The sequence below is a fragment of the Pteropus alecto genome, unplaced genomic scaffold (assembly GCF_000325575.1).
Source record: "Pteropus alecto unplaced genomic scaffold, ASM32557v1 scaffold25, whole genome shotgun sequence".
NCBI lineage: Eukaryota > Metazoa > Chordata > Mammalia > Chiroptera > Pteropodidae > Pteropus > Pteropus alecto.
The window spans coordinates 12,202,271-12,221,541 of NW_006441955.1; the positions used below are offsets into that span (position 1 = coordinate 12,202,271).

General features: G+C 33.2%; 1 protein-coding gene across 1 annotated transcript in view; it reads right to left on the reverse strand.

Moving 5' to 3' along the window:
* Positions 1-330: 330 nt before the first annotated feature.
* TM2D1 (TM2 domain containing 1) overlaps positions 331-19,271 on the reverse strand; it is a 40,816-nt gene continuing 21,875 nt past the window's right edge. The window contains exons 5-7 of the mRNA XM_006919264.3: positions 15,739-15,812; positions 4,775-4,903; positions 331-2,963 (exon numbers count right to left, since the gene is read on the reverse strand). Of these exons, the coding sequence (XP_006919326.1) occupies positions 4,793-4,903; positions 15,739-15,812 (185 nt within the window). The 3' untranslated portion in view covers positions 331-2,963; positions 4,775-4,792. The remainder of the gene's footprint in view (positions 2,964-4,774; positions 4,904-15,738; positions 15,813-19,271) is intronic.

Consider the following 19,271-nt stretch of genomic DNA (forward strand, 5'->3'; position numbering starts at 1 on the left):
CCAATACTCATAACCAGCGCCCTTTCTCCGGCAGCTATCCTCTTCTCAGTTTTGCTCTTCCCCAGCTCCTGGGATGCCAGGGGCAGCAGTCAGCATGAATAAGCAGTGTCCTAATCGCAGAGCGGGTAGTTGCAGGTCCCTGCAGTGTCTTATCCACAGTTAATCTGTACCAGAATAACTGAGAGTTGACTGGGGTTTTGTTTGAACTTGGGTTTGGGATATCTGACTTCATTTTTTCCTCCATTACCGTGGCTGAGACTGTACATTTGTATCAAAAACTTTAATATGTGATTACTTTTTGACCAAAAATGACAATTCTAGAGAAAAAAATCAGAAGTGCATATTGTTCATTTATTAGAATAACAATACCAAACAATAAGGAATTACATAAATAAATCATAATACAGACATGGAATACTCTACAGCCATTATAAATAATTTTGTAAAAGAATATTTATTGAAACAGAAAAATCTTTACAATGTCAAGGAGCAGGTTATGAAACAGCATGTTTATAATTTTTGAGAAAAAAAATGTACATACATGCCTGGAAAAAGTACCAGTACATAAAAATATTAACATTATCTTTGAGCTGTGAAAATAAGTTTTCTTTACAACTTTTGGTGTTTCTTGCTATTAGATCTATGTTAGCTTCCTAGCTGTCTATCAGTATTTATAATACTTAATTTAGCCTTACGCATCAAGGATAAAATTAGGGAAAAAGACACAGAAATTTTTTGTAAACAAACAAACAAAAAGCATACCTCCAAACTAATATTTTTTATAGTCCTAGCAGTCCCATGAACAAATGTTAGCCACAGACGAGATAAATCTTTGAAGTCTTAAAGAGGTCCTTTAGTTTAATACAGTGTAGCTAAGAAATCTTCCTAGGTAAAGAGGTATTTCTGGAAATTGTATTAACCCTTTCAGAGTATAGTAGTGCCATTTTTAAATGTTTCTATAGAAAGACTGTTTCTGTAGAATTCAAAGAATCCATCCCGTCTCATCCTGGAGGGTTTAGGAGCAACCCAAGGAATGACTGAACCATTCAAGGAATGACTGATTCATCTTACAATTTTGGCCACAGCTTTAAAAGCAGGGTTATCATATAAAGCATTCCACACAGAGGCCTTAACACGTGATTTGTACTCAGACACACTAACAAATAGCCATAACAAAATAGTGTTCTATGAAAGTAAAAACAAACTGTTCACATGCATTAAATGCATTCACATAAAAAAATAAGATGACACAGAAAAAGCATTTGTTAAAGAACTACATATATTAGGCAACAGGGAATTAGACAAACTGGAAAAAAGTAAAGTGCTCTTGTCATGTAAATTTAGGAAATTATTCTGAAAATAAAGACTAAAAGTTTAAGAGTGTATTGCAAAGAGACTTTATTTCTAGATTTTATCAACAACCCTGAGTACTACAGCTTATTTGAATAAATACTTTGAGAAGCACCTGCTTTGAAACAGACTTCCCACCTGGCCAAGTTAATAACTGTAACAATTATGAAAGACTCAAGATTACTTTTCAAGATTTAACTGCAAGTGTTTCTTATATAATTGAACTTATGTGGCTATGGAAGCTTAAAGAGTTTTAAAATCTGGGCTTACATGATCCTGAAGTAAATTTCAAAGCACTGTCTGCAACCAAAAAGATCTAGGAAATACTAGAAAATGAGTATTTACCAGTTACTTTAACTGCAGCCAAAATATCACGGGGAAAAACTGGATCCCAAGGGAATGTTAGCTCAAGAGCAAAGATGTTTGTGTTTTGTTCATTGCTGCAACCGATCATCTAGAAGAGTGCCTCCCAGATGGCAGACATTCAGTATTTTAATAAATTAATCATAAAGACCATTCCTGATGTATATTAAGGAGTCAACCCAAATTTACTTCACATATCAATACTTAGTAATTTCCCACCAAATAGAATATGTTACTGAAATTAACATATTATGAAAGTAACTGGACTTAAAGAGTATACTTTTGAGTAAAACGTGTGATAAAAAATTACAGTTTTTACTTTTGAGGAGCCCGGACCTCAGTAATTTTGAAATTGGCATGGCTGTTAACAAAGAACATGACAGTATTATGGAGACATAACATTTCATGTATTTCCATCTTCTTAAAACCCTTCTAAAACATGGTAAGAAAAACCAGTGCTAGTATTCAGGTGCTGCTTCCTTCAGACACTGGTGCATCACTTGAGGCACTTGTGCCAGCATCTGCCTGGCAGTGTTAACAGATGGAAGACATTAATCATCTGTTCGCTGTTCCCACCTTGTCCATCAAATGTAACTGCACTGAGCTAGGTGAGTCAGCATCTGGTCTTCCAAAAGCTAGTGAATCACTCCTAAAGGAAAAAGTTCACACTTCAGAGGCCTGAATCTATGCCAGAGGTATCCATGTTGCCTCAAGGTTTCAGACTCACTGATGATCTTTAGCTCCCTGGATACCATAGCAAAGACAGATCTGAAAGCTACAGAAAACCAGGTGGGTTGTCATACAAGACTGCAGTCCCAGGCAATATAAATGGTATTTGTTCACACCATAGATTAAGTGCGTTGAAGGATCAAATTGTAGAAGACAGCTACATTCAACATTTAAAGTTTTCTTAATAATAAAGCACTAAAAAATGTGAATAGGTCATACTTTTATTTTTCAGAAGGAAAAATGACAAGTGGCAACTTGTCTTTGAAAAAGAGATTAAGGAATATCGGGGTAATAAGCTATCTATCTCAAAGAAACAGTAGCCTAAGGAAGACTTATCATACAGCTCTCAAAGAAAATTCTATTAAATAAACCTCAGAATACTATGCTTTTAACCAGAACAACAAAACAAAAACATCAACAATGAAAAATTACATAGAATCCATAAAATGGTATGTGAAAAAGGAAAAAAAATCTGGAAATCCACTTGAGAGTTTGATATTAAAATCAACAAGACCCAAATCCTAAAACAGAAAGAATAAATACATTAAAACATAATATTTTTAAAGAGTCCAATGAGGTTATTACAGATGCACAATTTAATGCTTCATTTACTTAAGACATTTTTCTTACTCTGGGAACCCTCCTCTATAGAGAGATCATATGAATGATAATATAGAGATCTGCCTCTTCAATGGGCCCTTCAGGTTTTAAATTCCAAATCTGAGTCTGGAATGCTAATTAAATGTTTATTAATAGGCTACAGAAAATAGAATGGCTTTTTAAATTACATTTGCTTAAGTTTTACACATTATGTTTAAAAATAATCCATATACTTTTGAAAGGGACACAGCAATTTACAGTATGAAAATAAGGTTATGTGAAATGACACAACCCTTCTCATAAAGTAAAAGTAATAATTTCTAAAATGAAGATGCTTATTACAAAATGATATAGTCGGAGGGTTGTGGGTGGGAGGTGGCGAACAACCAGTGATATTCACATAAGATCTAGATTCTAGATTCAGTTTCACACTAATTGTGTCTTAGTCTCAACTTCCTTAGGTCCCAGTGTGCCCCCTGGTAAGAGGAGGTAGATGGATCTTTAAGTTTCATTTCAATTTTAAACCCAAAGACTCTTATAGTTTATTAAAAAAGATTTGAAAAACTTTTTGGATAATCAGTTGAATAAATTCCTCAGATCTTGACAAAACTTTTTGGATAATCAGTTGAATAAATTCTCAGATCTGTCACTGTTCAAACTCATGACAATATCTACAAAGAGTACCCCATAATTTTACTGTGAGAAAAGAAAAAATCTACCTTAAGGGCAAAATTATACTTGATATCCTATTTATACAGTACGACAGAGAAAATGTCTATTCCCTTCCTGGCCTCTAGAAGCACTTTCTGAGAGTCGACTGAAAACTCTAGGACCATGACATCTAGCCTGCCTTTCTCTCTGCTTTCTTACTCTAGATAGTTCAAAGTGAACTATCATCTAAGAAATATCCTGCACCCACCATGTTATATAGGACTTCTCCACTGAAAAGAATGATTATACCAGGAAATTGTTTTCCTGAGAAAAATCTAGCATTACTGGAAGATTATTTATTAGAATAGACTAATGCACTAGCCACGGAAATAAAAACCTTATAGTAGCGGAGCCTTAGAGAACCAGAGAGTCGAACCAGGAAGATTAATTAATGGTATCTCTGACTTCTCCAAGTATATTACCTATTTAAAGCTGAGGCCAATTAATAACTCTCTGGTTAATGAGCAGGGCCAAACTTTAGGTTAGATTAAATACTTATAATAGTTCAGGGTTGAGACTGTACCAACTTTCAAGTTAGGGATGAAAAAGAAAGATATAAGAATCATATAGACCCTAGGAGAGCAGAAAACTTAAGCTTTATTGAACTATCTACAATATATACTTTCAGCATAATCATCTTATAATACTATAAAATATCTTTTTGCTTTGATGTTATTTGTTTTGTGAACTTTATCTTTAAACCACATTCACTACAAAGAAACAGAGTCTGAACTGGGACATACAGGAGCAATGAGCACACATAAAAATGCTTTACAAAAGATTAGAAATATTTCAGGCATATGCAGACCTGTGTTTCCTGATAAGCAAAATGAGAGAATTATAACATTAAATGATCTCTTAAATTTCCTATAGTTCTTAAAGTGTCATAATTTCATGCAGATAATATACAACAATTAAGAGTATATGTCAACTATAATTGAAAATAAAACTATAAAAAAATTTTTAAAAATAAAGAACGTTTCATATATGTAAAAAAACCTTATATATACATATCACTTACTGTTTCTTTTAAAAGTATTTATGGATATAACTGTGTTTTTCTAAATGTCTCATTAGTAATACTCAGTCTTGTAAGTCTGGTTCCATAATAATCTATAATATAACTACTTCCATCTGAAGGTCCAACAATCTAGAAAAGAAAATTTTAAAAATTACTTTTTACAAAAGATGTTTTCACAATACTTTAAGTTTTTCTCATTAATAAAATTATTTCAGTAGCAACAAAAATACAACTCAAACTAAAGCAAAATACAGTAATTCAGTGACTCAGATAGCTGAAAAAAATATTGGGGAGGTTCACAGGACCAAAAGAATTGCAGGAACCAAGGCCTTAAGGACTGAAATTCCATGACCCATGAGGCCTTTGGTTTGGCTTCCCTGCCTCTTTGCTTGGATTTGCTTGCCTTCATTCTGCAGACAGGTACTCCCAACTGGTTGCCAAAAGTTCCAGATTCACATCTTTCTTTGCAGCTCAGCAGATCCCAATAGAAAGTAAAATTTCCTTCCTCAGTGTTTATATGCCAATCCCAGGGAAGGACTTTGATCAATCTGCTTGTTTATGCCCACTGCTGGACAAATTAGTGCATCCAAGGGAATAAGATTAATATGGTTGGCCAGGCCCAGCTCCCTGTGGGAGATACGGTAGTGCAAAACTGATAACCCCTCCAGAACCACATGGATGGAAAAAGAAGAGTGAGAGAAAAGAAACAGCACATACTCATTACAATCATTTTGTCCATTTAATCACATTTGTGACAATCCCGGTAACAGATCTTTACAAATTATCCTTTAAAATAGCAATCTTCAAACTGCAGCCTTAGGAGTACACAGATTTACCAAGGTATAGGTAAGCCTAGGAAGTTCCAAGGGAATCAATTTCGAGATTCTTAATTCTCATATGTACTCTTTGTAAAACTGATCCCCTTGATGCCACGCTATGTTAGAGGCCATCAGGCTAGGTCCCCTTCCCACTTCTCTTTCTCTGTAGTCCTTTCGCCAACATGACGACAGTAAAGCATACCTCCCATCAAAGCATACCCTGAATCTTATGATGGCACATCGATGGCCTTGAGGTATAAAACCCCGCAATGTGCCAAACAAGAGATAATTCAAAATATTGGATGTAGGTAAATCTCCATTAATAGAGTCCAAAAATATGCTCTGCCACATCTTGTTCAAAAGGATGTATTCCCAGTATCTTACTTTTTTTTTTGCTTAAAATTATTTGCTAAAATTTGTAACATGTTTATGCTGTTTTGATCAATTGTACGTCATTAATAATTACGACAATTCAACTCAGAAATCACAGAAAATTTAAAATCTTTTAATTTTAATGAATAAGATAACCAACAGAAGATTTTCAAGCATAAAATATTATTACATTAGGATAAAATTCTGTGGGAGAATGGAAATAAAAATAAAAATCCATGGAGAAAAATAAACCATGTGAAATTTACAAGGTATTGTGAAGCGTTCATTTGTGTCTTAAGTGAATGATACTTAAAATTCTATAGAATTTATATCCTGTTGGATACATTTTAAAGTTAATGTAACCATTTTATTTAAATGTGCCAATATCTGAAAACTAGAAATGATATCCTCTGCAACTAAACTAATGATGGAAAACTTAAATATCGACAAATATGCAGAGGGTAGGGATTTTTAAAAAAATTCTTTTAGGGGTTATAGAGCTGGAGTTTGATGAGCACTGCTATTAAGCATTCTTGTTTTTTAAAATAAATTTGGTCTTAAAAACTATTCAATAAATGTTTAATTCCTACAACATTCCAGACACTCTGCTAGGTATTATACACACAACAGTGACTAAGATGCAATATCTGCCAACAGGGAGCTTATTCTAGTGAACTATAAATGTTAATATTCAAATAACACAAAGCACTTATGTGCTAGTACCATGCTAGGTGCTGTAACACACTTTGACTTACTTTCTAAAGATTAAATTTGGTCTGACATTTGTGAATGTTATTTATGAATTTAAGTAAAAATTGAAACTTTTTTAGTGGCCAAAGTGACAAAGGAAACTATTAACCCAAGAAATAGAAAAATAGGTGACTAGAAGTTACATGTTCTGAGACTATATAAAGGAAATAGAAAAAAAGTAAAGCCAGCAGATATAGATCAAATCAAATGGTAATAAATTGCCTAATTTGGAATATGTGCATAGATTGGAACTGGGCCTACTGTCCTATTATCTTTTTCTTCTTGTGCCATTTCCCTTGACAATCTCACTTAGTCCTTTTGAAAATAAGTATTCAGAAGATGAAAATAAGGAAAATATATAATTGGGTAACCTTTTAAAATCATGCATTTCTAATAGCCCACTGGAGGCTCACTTGACTCAGGAAATGTAACTATTTAACTAAAAACTGATGAGGACCCAGATGCTTTACAATCTTGTTTAGTTAGCAGTTAATGTGTAGAAAAATGAGTGTTGTTTTTGTTTTGTTTCCCCCTCCTGTATAGAAAATAGCCCCCAAAGTTAGTTTTATTACGTAGTAATACATGATCCAATTCTGTATCTAGTTTAGCAATCTTTTTACAGCATTTCTTTACCCTCACACTATGTGACTCTGGTTCCTCAACGACGGGTTACATCATGGTAATTCCAATCCTCTTTCCAGACCTTGGTTCTGCCTGGGCATGTAAAGGAATTCTGGCCAATCACCTGAGACAGGTTCGTTGGGGGCTTATCTGCCCTTAAGAAGATATGTGTGAGAGCAAACAGGCCTTTTTCTGCCTCTGAAAGTAACTGTAAGGAAGTGATGCTAACCAAAGGACTTGATGGCAAAGAGAAGAAGAGGAGGCGAGAGGGGAGCGGGGAGAGAAAAGGGAGGGGAAGAGAGGGGAGGAGAGGAGAGGAGAGGACAGGAGAGAGGAAGAATAGATTTGGGTCCTTCATGATATCTTTCAGCTCTAAATGAACAAATCTTAGAACTATCAAATTATTAAAACCAATTTAAATTGAGGTTTCTGTTACTTGTAGTGAAAAACTGATAATGAACATGTCTTTAATGCCTCCTCCACACCATTACCAGATCCCCAACCACAGCACTAGTTGCTATTCTCTGCTAAAACAATTTGAAGATCTGCCACAAAGAACCGAATAAAGTCAGTGTGATAAAGCACTAGACTGAAAGGAGAACTCGAAGAGAAAGCTGACAACAACTAGCTGTAGGATTAATCCTCTCTGGACTTCAGCATTTCTTATGTATATAATGAGGAACAGAATAAGCTGTTCTATACGGTATGTTTTAAGATCTTGTACAATTACCACATTTAAATGCAAACACCTCTACAAAGTATCGTCAACATGCTTTTCTATGAACTATCTCATTGAAGAATTTGTTCTAATTAATTTTTAAGAAAATTAGCACCTGGTAAAGGCTTCAGTTATTCAAATCTACATTCCTGCACCAAAATTAAAAATTTAGCCTATTTTTAAGCATCTTATGTACACTTATAAATCCCCTTAGTATGAGTATATTATCGCATAGTTAATTATAAATCTATAAATCCATATCCCTGACTGGGAAATTTTTTACTCATTTAAATATGCCTATGTCCATTTGTTCATTAATGACAGAGTATAAAACCTAAATTATGAGTTTATTTCTCTAAGACATAGCCTAAAGCCAAACTGTATAGCATGAAGTAACTCCATTTGATAAACTGGGGCAATTTCTGAAATCTATGGGGAGAAGAAAGACCACTTACATAATTCATTCCAATTAATCAACCAAGAGGTTGCTACAGGTCTTCATCTTAAAAGAGGGGAAGCAGGAGGGCCACTACACTATATAGGAAGCTATTTAGTACAATAGATGTCAGTGTTTCTGGTGTGAAAAGCCCTAAAATCACAAGACAGCAACTTTACATCCCTCTATATTAGTTTCCTGACGCTACTGTAACAAATTACCACAAACTTAGTGGATTTAAAACAACTAAAATTTACTCTCACAGTTCTGGAGGCCTGAAGTCTAAAATCAAAGTATGGGCAAAGCCACATGCTCTACAGAGACTCTAGGGGAAAATCCATTCAAAGCCTCTTCTAGGTTCTGGTAGCAATCAGCACTCCTTGGCATGTGGTTTGTGGCCATATCACTCCAGTCTCTGCCTCTGTCTTCACACTACTTTCTTCTCTGTCTCTGGTTTTTCCTCTTCTATCTCCTATAAGGACACTTGTGACTGGATTTAAGGCTCAACCATAATCCAGGATTATCTCTTCTTATCAAGATTCTTAACTTAATCACATCTACAAAGACTCTTTTTCCAAATAAGGTAATATTCATGGATTCCGGGGATTTGACATGGGTCTCATTTGTCTTACCACACCTTCTGTGAAGATGGTTTGTGGTGGTTTAGAAGAATTAGGTGGAATTTAATTTCTTTTTTCATGTCATTTCTGTTTTTACCATGCAATTTTATTTGTGGCTTAAATGCAAAAAATTCTGAATTGTTTACCTTAAAGGGGTAGGTTTCTCAGTAGGTGCAAAGTTAATAGCAAGAAGAGTAAATAAGAAAATTTTACAAACACATATTAAAGAATGTTAAGCAGTAGTGACTAAACTTCCTGTTTTTCTGTTCTTTATCTTTGATCTCCACTCCAATTCTCTACAAAACCTACATGCCCACCCTCCGTAGGCACCCACACAAATAGGCATGCACTGAATTTGGTACATGACTTGGACACATATTTATTCTGGAAAAACATATGATGTTCTTTTAATATATAATTTTAATTTAACTGAATAATATGGTATATCTTGTTCAGCTTTACACTATTTTCACAGTACACTATGATTTTAAGACAGTTTCATGTAGCTATATGTACATCTAGGTAAGTGCTTGTAATTGCTGCCCAGTGTTATAGGGCAAATCCTCCAGGGCCACGGACCTTCCATGCTGTTAAGAACTGGGCTGCATAGCAGGAGGTGAGCGGCCAGTGAGCGAAGCTTCATCTGTATTTGCAGCTGCTCCCCAGCACTAGCATCACCACCTCAGCTCCACCTCAGATCACGCATTAGATTCTAATATGAGCACTGGTCCCTGGTGCCACAAAGGTTGGGAACCACTGTTATAGGCGATACATCCATCCATTCTCCTATTAGTGTTCACATCTAGGTTGATTCCAACTTCCTGCTTCCACAAACAATGCTACAACAGACATCTTTGTACATGTACTCTTGTATGAGTTTTTTGGGTAAATGCCCAGATGTATCTCTTAATTTATATATCAGTTATTTGGGCAATTCTGTGAATCACCTAGTAGTTTACTGTACTCATTTAACTATTAGACTCCCTATTATTTTCTTATTGATTTGCATAAATTATTTCTATATTCCACATCAATTCCTGTTGCTAGTATCCTTTAACTCAGTCAACTGTTAACTTGGTCTATGGTATCCTTTTTAAAACACAATTTCTTAATTTTAACATAACCAAATTCGATAATTTCTTTTTCTTTATGGTTTATGTTTTTCGGATCTTGTTTAAGAAGGCTCAATCCATCTAAGGTCATGAAGATATTCCCTTCCATTAGCTTCATTAAAAATGTATCTTCTCCTAGGTATATCCCCAAAAGAACTGAATGGAGACTTAAACAAATACCTATACACAAATATTCATAGCAGCATTATTCACAGTAGCCCAAATGTGGAAACAACCCAAGTGTCCGCCAATAGATGAATAACTAAACAAAATGAAGTCTGTATATACACACATACACACACACACACACACACACACACACACACACACACATATATGTATACACACATATATATGTATATACACAATGGAATATTATTCATCAAAGAAAGGAATAAAGTTCTGATATATTCCACAATATCAACGGACTTCGAAAACATTATGCAAAGTAAAATAAGCCAGACATAAAAGGTCAAACACTGATATGATTCCACTATATGAAATATCTAGAACAGGCAAATTCATAGAGACAAAAAGTAGATTAGATATTACCTGGAGCCAGGGGAAGAGGGGAGTGGGGAGTTACTGTTTAATGGGTACAGTTTCTGTTTCGGGTGATGAAAAAGTTTTAGAAATAGTGGTGACAGGTGTACAATATTCTGAATGTAATTAATGCCAGTGAACTGTATACTTTTAAAAGTTTATGAAAAAGGTTATATAAAAAATATAATATAAAATGCCAAATTTTTTATTATATATGTTTTACCATGCAAAAAAGAACTTATTTTATTAAAGTTGATAGTTCTGTCTATAATTTGTAAACTTTTGATTTTGTTAGTGGAAAACGTATTTTTGTTTGTATATGTTTAAACAGCATCCTAATAAATAAGTTAATTTAAGGAAAAAATGTGGTTACCTGGTAAGTAATTTAACACCTAAACTTTAGCAACAGATATGATACTCCATTTAACGGCTTTGCACTGTCACTGAAGTCATACTGCTTAGGTAACTCAAATATCTTATAAATTTAAAATGTTGTGAATGAATTAAAGAGTGGAAGGACAAATAAAATAATACTTTATACAATTCTATCAATGTACTCTTTTTCTATTTAATCCACTTAGGAGTTTCTCCATATAAATAATTCAAATATTAGCAATGGTAAAATCAAATCATCTACTGAAGACCTATTAACCTGATGAAAACAGTAAAATGACTCAGCTCTCTGCAATTAGAGGATAATGATGCAACCTGTGTCCATCCTGATTCTTCTAAATTTATATTCTATTAAAAGTCAAATTACATTTTTGTGTTCATATCTGACTCCTGTGTGTGGTCAATTTTAATAAAAGACCATTAAAACCATCTGATTAGTCACATTTTAATTAAGCATCAAAATTCCTACATAGTGCCAGAAGTTAGGCATCTGACTTCATTTGATTTAAAGACTGATTAGTATCAATCCTTAATGACCAATATAAAAATCATTCTTCAAGCAATGAGTAAGATTCACCATTATATCTCCTGAGGAAAACACAGCTTTGGGATTAGTCTCAGAACCAGTTTAAGACACTCTATGTTTTTTTGAACATTCCTTTAATTCACTAAATAAAAATCTGCCCACAGGATATGTGAACTAAGTGAAATCTACCTAATTAAGGTCATATGACAGAGCAGAAGTTAGACAAATTATCAGTCTCCTCAGATTTCCAGTTTATCTCCCCAATAAATCACACCAAGGTTAAATAAGTAATACAAAGAGCTACCTGAAAGACTTGATATCTATAAAATGTGCTGACCTACATTTAGTGAACTATCAAGGACTGTGACCAACTTTTCCAGTAGTGGTAAAAGATTTAGGCTGATTACATGTTTAGTCCTTCTTTTGATCAATAGCATGTATTTCACAGGGCAAGGCTGTAGGCTATGTCTTCGATAAAATAAATTGGCTTACACAGAAGTGAACCTATAATCCTAGCCTTATTTATACTCTGAACTGAAAAGCCTAGCTAGGCTTTTAAAATTTTTAGTAAAATTTGAAGTATTTAAACAAGATAAAATCAAGATAACTTTTTTATTTTAAATCTGCAGTCCCTGAGAAAATATTTTATTTCAAATAAGTGAAATAGTATTATCAGATCACTCTTGGGATAGATTTTAAGGCCCTTATGGGCAAGGACCCCAATTTATTATATTTAATTGGTGTTCACTAAACCCATTTTCACTGATGGCATAAAACCTATTATATACAGTTTCTCACACCAACTTTTACTTTTATTCATTACCTCTCAAGTAACCCTATAAAATTTAGAACTTTAAGGCCCTAAAGAAAAGCAATCACTTTTTTGAAACTACCATTTTCAGCTTCTCATCTTCTCTATAACTGGCACAAAGCCACATTCTTCATAAGGTATACTGCATTTAGTTCAAATCAGCAAAAAAATTTGAGGGCATACTCTGTTTAGCATACTACAGTGCTATACAGAATTAATAAAAGTGTTTTATCCCCCCTCAAAAAATTTACGTGTGAAAAGTCAAGCCTGGTATGTAAAAATTAAGAAATAATGCAAAAGCAATATATAATCCAATGTTAAATGAGTTATATATATTAAATACCAAACTAATGAGATATTTTATAAATTTGATAATTTATAAAATTCATAAATGTCTCGGGACTTTTCAGCTTTTCTGAATTTCTGCTTATAGTTATTAGTCTTTTAAGAAAATCTACTCTGTAATATTAACAGAAATGAAAATAAAAGTAATTTCTTTCATAATGCATAGAATTTTTTTAAATTATCACAAAGAATCCAATATACTTCCTTCTAACAACTTTTTACATTAAAACTCACATTTCTATTTTCCCCTACCCATCTTCAAAGATCTTTCTGATTTGTGTCTGTCTTGTCTCAACAGAAGAAACTTTCTATTCTTTTTGTTTGGCAGAGTACATATCAGTGGTTTGGGTATATTAAAAATGTCCAGACTGTGTGAGAAAAGAGGTTTAAATGGAATCAAGATATCCCCATTTTTTTCTGATAAAAAAAACTTAAATTGTATAATCTATCCTTCGTGATGCACACAAAAATATGCAGGCACAAAAAAAATGAATGTTTTAAAATCTTCAGAACTGCCTTATAAACAACTATATAGAGTAGTTATATACAGTAGTTACCTACAACTGAAAGACTATGCTACACAGGTATGAATTTAGATTTTTTGTTGAATGCACAAAAAAACTGAATTAATTCCATGCATTGTTTCATACCATTCATTCACACAGTGCCATGTGCATACTTTTAAGAACGAAAAATGAAAAACAAGAAACTTCAAAAGTTTATTAACAAATAGATAAACTCATTGAATTATTTTCAGTAAATATGTAACATGTAAAGCTTACTTTAGCAATATGTGCATTATACTTTATACTATTTTGATTCAAAGATGAAATAACTAGGCTTATTTTTTAAAGAGGGTTTTCCTGAATTTTTGTTATAAACACTGTAAAGCAAAGTATGTTTTTTATAGGTCTTAAGTTCATGCACAATATGTTTCTGGGATCAAAGCCCAATAGAAAAACAGTACTATTCATTGGGGAACATTTAATAGCCAAAAAAAAAAAAATTGGAGATGGAGAAAATGAGGAAGGAAAGAAGAATAAACAAAACGATAATAGACAAAATGTAAAAGGTCTATGAGACACTGGAAAAATATATTCGTGACAAAAAATTAACATAGTTTGTAATATTTATATTAAAAATATATTTGATTTGCTAAAAAAATAATTTTCTAAAACGAATGTAGTCAACATTACAAGTCAAGTATATTAAATGACATGTAGAATAAAGCTGCACGTCTTATTTGGTGCATTTGAAAACTGATTAATTTTTCCCCCACTCTGAAAGCACTCTAAACTGGCCATACCTACTAAAATGTCTTATTCAGGGAAATTTACTGTAGCAATCCAAACATTCTAAGTCTACCTCAATAACTTCTTAATGTGATTGATAGTCTAAATTCCCTATCTTTAAGAAATGAACTATTTATTCTGAAAAGTTCAGGCATATATATGCCAGAAAGCAGGGCTCAATCAAATATTTTCTGTAATTTGATATAAATAAAGCTACAAAACAATGGTATCACCAAAAAAATAACCAAGTGTGAAAATATTAACTAAATGGTTGGGTCTCAAAGACACTGAATTCTGGATATCTTAAAGAATCCCAATAATACATTAAATTCCTTGAATCCTCATTTAAAGTGAGAAACCCATTTCCAAGCATATGTGCAAAGTATCTTAGCCTCTTCATGCCTGCTTGCCTATCCCACAGTCAAAGAAGGCAGGATATTTGGTTAAACATATGTTTATGAATAAAGACAGGAAAATTCCAACTTTAAAACCAAATATTTTCCTTGTTTAATTCTGGTATCTTATTGGTCCATATGCTGCCTCCTCCTCACAGTATGCTACCCTCCTCACAGTATGCTACCAAAAATCTAGATTTTGACTTTCTTTTAAAGCATAAGGCTAACATCAAGCAGACAGAATTGAGGAGTGGAAATACTGTATGAGAAAAATGACGAGCAAAACTGATGATCTAAATCCATACTGACACACTTGCTGAAGACATTAGGTGCTCCATAAATGCTTACTGAAATGCTCTTTGTGACATTTGTTATGATAAATTCATCTTTCTCTAATTTAAGAATCCTCATGAATTAACCACAACCAGTTCAGTATAATTTAATAGAAAACATCTGGTGGCACTTTTAAATGCTTAAGAATTGCATTTCACAAACTATGCCTGCCTCCAGACCACTGCAGGAGAAAATGAGGCGAACACAGAGAAAGAGAGATGACTATAAGAGAGCCCTGATATCATCTGATTATATGGACTGGTCTTGACCAACACCAGCCCTGTTCCTAGATTTTCTATAGGGGACCCAGACATTCCTTTTTCCTTTTTGGCTTAAGCTAGCTGGATTTTGGTTTCTATAATTTGCAACCAAGAAAATACTAGTACTAAGTGCCTGTCCAGTGCAAAAGAAAATCTTGTTTCTGCCTCCATATGTTCATCTGTAAATATCAGATCCCATCAATATCCTATTATAGTAACTGACTCTCAGGAGTGTGACCCTCAGGAAAAGAAACAGTAAGATTGAGAAATAATCTCAATCCTTTTCAGAGATTCATAATACAAATTATAAATATTCTGAGAAGTTATCTAGTAAAGAAATCTCTTTAACTCAGTTGAACTCGCATTTACAAATCATATTTGATATCAGAATCCTTTTTTTATGAGGTTCTGATGCTTTTTAGAACAACTAATTGGTAGAGCACAGGCTGGAAAATGCTACTTGGAAAGATGGTCATGATCTCTTGGATCTAGCATCTGAAGAAAAATTAAAAAGCATTCCTAACTGTTTCCTAATATATTTAAAATACACCAGAAGAAGACCACAGAACTGAAATTTGAATGTAAATGTAGTTCATCTTCTAGATTAAAACTAACTTACCTGCATTGAAATAAGAATGAAATCAATTAGGCTCCCAATTCCACAAAACCCTACAGTGCAAAACTTTAACAAACCTAGAAAAGAAAGTAAAATCATTTACAACTTGGAAAGTCTTATAAACAGTAACAAACTTTTCCGTTTCCCAATAAACCATTACATACACCGCAAACTCTTTATAACAAGAATATAAAATTAACACTTAAAAAAATCAAATCTTCACTTGAAAATATGAGAAAAATTTAAAGGTTTCTCTATATAGAAAAGCCACAATAACATTTATTAACTCACTTAACAAATAAATATTAGAAACTGAAATAAAAAATTCAATGTAATCTTACAGAATTACTTAAAAGGCCAAAGAAAATAAATCTTTAAATTTCAGTACACCAGAGTTACAGAGTATCTTTTAGCCCTAAAAATCCTTATTTATTTATTACTTAAGAAATTATGTGATTTAAATTTTAATACACATTTACCGCAGAAAGTCCAAATATTGTCAAGAAACAGAAAAAATAATCAGGAAAAAACATTGATCTTATAAACTGCAAAATTTTATTAGTAACCCAATTATCCTGAATTTATCTTATACTTTTTTTTCCTAAGTATCTCATGTTTATTAGCTCTGTAGTCAAAATAACAATTTTGTACATCTCTGGTTTTGGTCTCAACCTCAGAGGTAAGGTATGAAAATAGATGATAATAGAGCACAGAACCTAGGACATATACAACGATATAACCCCCAAACATGATGAAATTAGAAGAGGCAGACTTGGGGTGGGGGTGAGATGAGTAATCTTTCTTCTATATTTAAACTTGAGTTGCTTTCTAGACGTCTCATTTGAGATATGAAAGTGGTAAGACTCTTCGTGAAAGGGTAGTTCTAAGCATCAACTACAAATAGATGCCAGCTAAGATCACAAGAGTGGATGACATCACATTCTGCACACAATTTGGAAATACACAAATGAAACGGAAATACGTAGGTATATTAGATGATTTTCTCCCTTCTTAGTATTACATATAGCAGAATAATGTTGTAAGTACTGGGATAATACATGTTAGATGTTTTAAAAACTATTTAAATATAGAGATCATATAAAATTATGCTTTTAGTTTTCTTCAAATCACTTATTTACTTATCTAACATTTTATATATGTTTACTGTCTCATGGAAGCCCCATCAGGGAAGGGTTTTTTGTCTGTTCTATTTATTCCTGTGTCCTTAGTACCTACATTGCCTAGCACATGGTAGATGCTCAATATTTGTTGAATGAGTGAACAAATTTTCTCAGCTTTTCTGTTTCTTAAAAACTTAGTTGTAGATAGGCCTTTTTATCCATTCATTACCTTATCAACTCCTTTATTTTTTTCATCAGTTACATTTTATTACAGTTGCCCAAGGAACTTCATTCATTCAGTATAATACCCATTTGCTCACTCAATTGTATTTATGAAATGCATCCCTTTCACATAGCATTTTAGTATAAATTTAGAAATATCACTGTTCCCTTCCTTCAATTTGTTTATAAAAAGAATATAAAGAATGGTCCAAAAAAAAAGTTTGTCTTTCAGTAACTGCTACTCTACAAATACAACCACGTTGGAGCTTTTGCCCTTGGCATGCTCTCTTTCAAAGGATGCCTTCCTGTAGTTCTTCTCATCTCTCAGGCTACTTCTTCAGAGAAGTCTTCCCAACCTGCCTGTCTAAAGCAACATGCCACTCCCCCCACATCTCCCTTATTTATTTCCTTCATGGTGCTGATTTGAAATCTATAAGGGCTTCATTCATTGGTTTGCTCATTCATTCTCTGTCTTCTACTGCCACATAAATTCCTAAAGACAAGGTCTTTATTTGTCTCATTCAAGTCGCTTCCTTGATCAGTACTGACATACAGTAAGAGTCTGATAAATATTTGTTGTATGACTATCAAAAAACTAGAAACAATTTGAATGTCTAACAGGGAAGAATTGTCTAAAAAAATTCAGGTACATCTAACAATAGGAAAGAGTACTATTTGTTGTCAAAATAATGTGGTAACATTCTAAACAGAGAAAGATAATCAGTTCATTAAAATCAAGATATTCTGCTGCTGATCCTCTTCTTAAGAGTGCTTCAGAAAAATGAACACGACAGGTTCCTGTTCAGATAAAATATCAGATAAGGGAATGATAGGTGTATTTGGAACTTTGGTAAATGTTACCTACTCCTGGAGTAACACATTTAAAGAAATTAGAGGGCATATCCAAGATGATATTTAAGCATTTAGGGAATCTGCAAAGAAAGTAGATGAGTGGTTTGCCTGGGAAAGAGCAGGACAAGAAGGGCCAAAAGGGAGGGATTACAAATGAACATGAGGAAACTTTTGGGAGTGATGGATATGGTCATTATCTTGATTACAGTGATTGTTTCACAACTGTATACATATGACTAATTTATCAAACTGCACACTTTAAGTATATGCACTTTAATGTATGTCATTTATACCTCAATAAAGCTGTTTTAAAAAATTTAAAGAACTAAGTTGACTGTTTAAAAAAAACTTGAAAGTTTAAAATCATTACATCTCACTCCAAACATATAATATTAACTACGGGCCATCTATATCTACAAATTTAAGATAGGAAGTACACTGAGGATTGAAACAGCTGAGACAAAGTAAAAACTTAGAACAGGATATGGCACATAGTAAGCATTTGATAAATGTCAGCCCAGCTGCTACTTGTGCTACCAGTATTTCTACTATTACTACAATTATTATTATAATCAAGAAATTTAAACAACATAAACTCACATTCTTTATAGTAGCATCATCTAACCTAGTCTCATTTCATGCAAATTCTTTCTGCCTGTGTTACAGCCAAATAAACTACCCAAAGTTCTCTTAATGTGTCCAGCTCTCAAATCTCCTTCATCTGTCTCTGCATTTATGTGTGCTACACTGTTTTCTGCCTTGCCTTCTCCCCTGCCCCTCACTATTCCTGATCACCTACCTAACCTGTAATAGTCTTCTAAAACTTCTGGGAAGTTTTCTCTAATACTCCCAGGATGAATTGAATACCATTCCTAGATGTTCCTTAACACTTTTCCCTTAACTTTCAGCATAGCACATATCCCCAGTATGAGTTTTTATATATATCTTTGTCTGTCTTGCTTATCTTTTAGCGAGCAACATGAAGTTAGGGCTGTGTCATTCCCATGCCTAGTCAATATGACTACTGAAGGAACAAACTTATCAATAGTAAATAAACACTGACCAACTTAAACAAAAAGTAGCATACATTCTAAACAACACTTATTAACATCAATACAAACCGTTACTCTTAGATTTCAATTTGACCATTATTACCAGTTTTTTATAAAAGATAGGATATTTGTAAACTACAAAGAGTAGACTGACTTCTTTTTGTCCAAATAAAAAACTGTTGGCTTTCTTTGTATGATATCATCTTTAGTTTATAAAAATTGTTTTAAAATTCCAATTAAAAGTCTTTCTAATCAAGAAGAATCCATTTTTCCTGAACCTTTACTATTG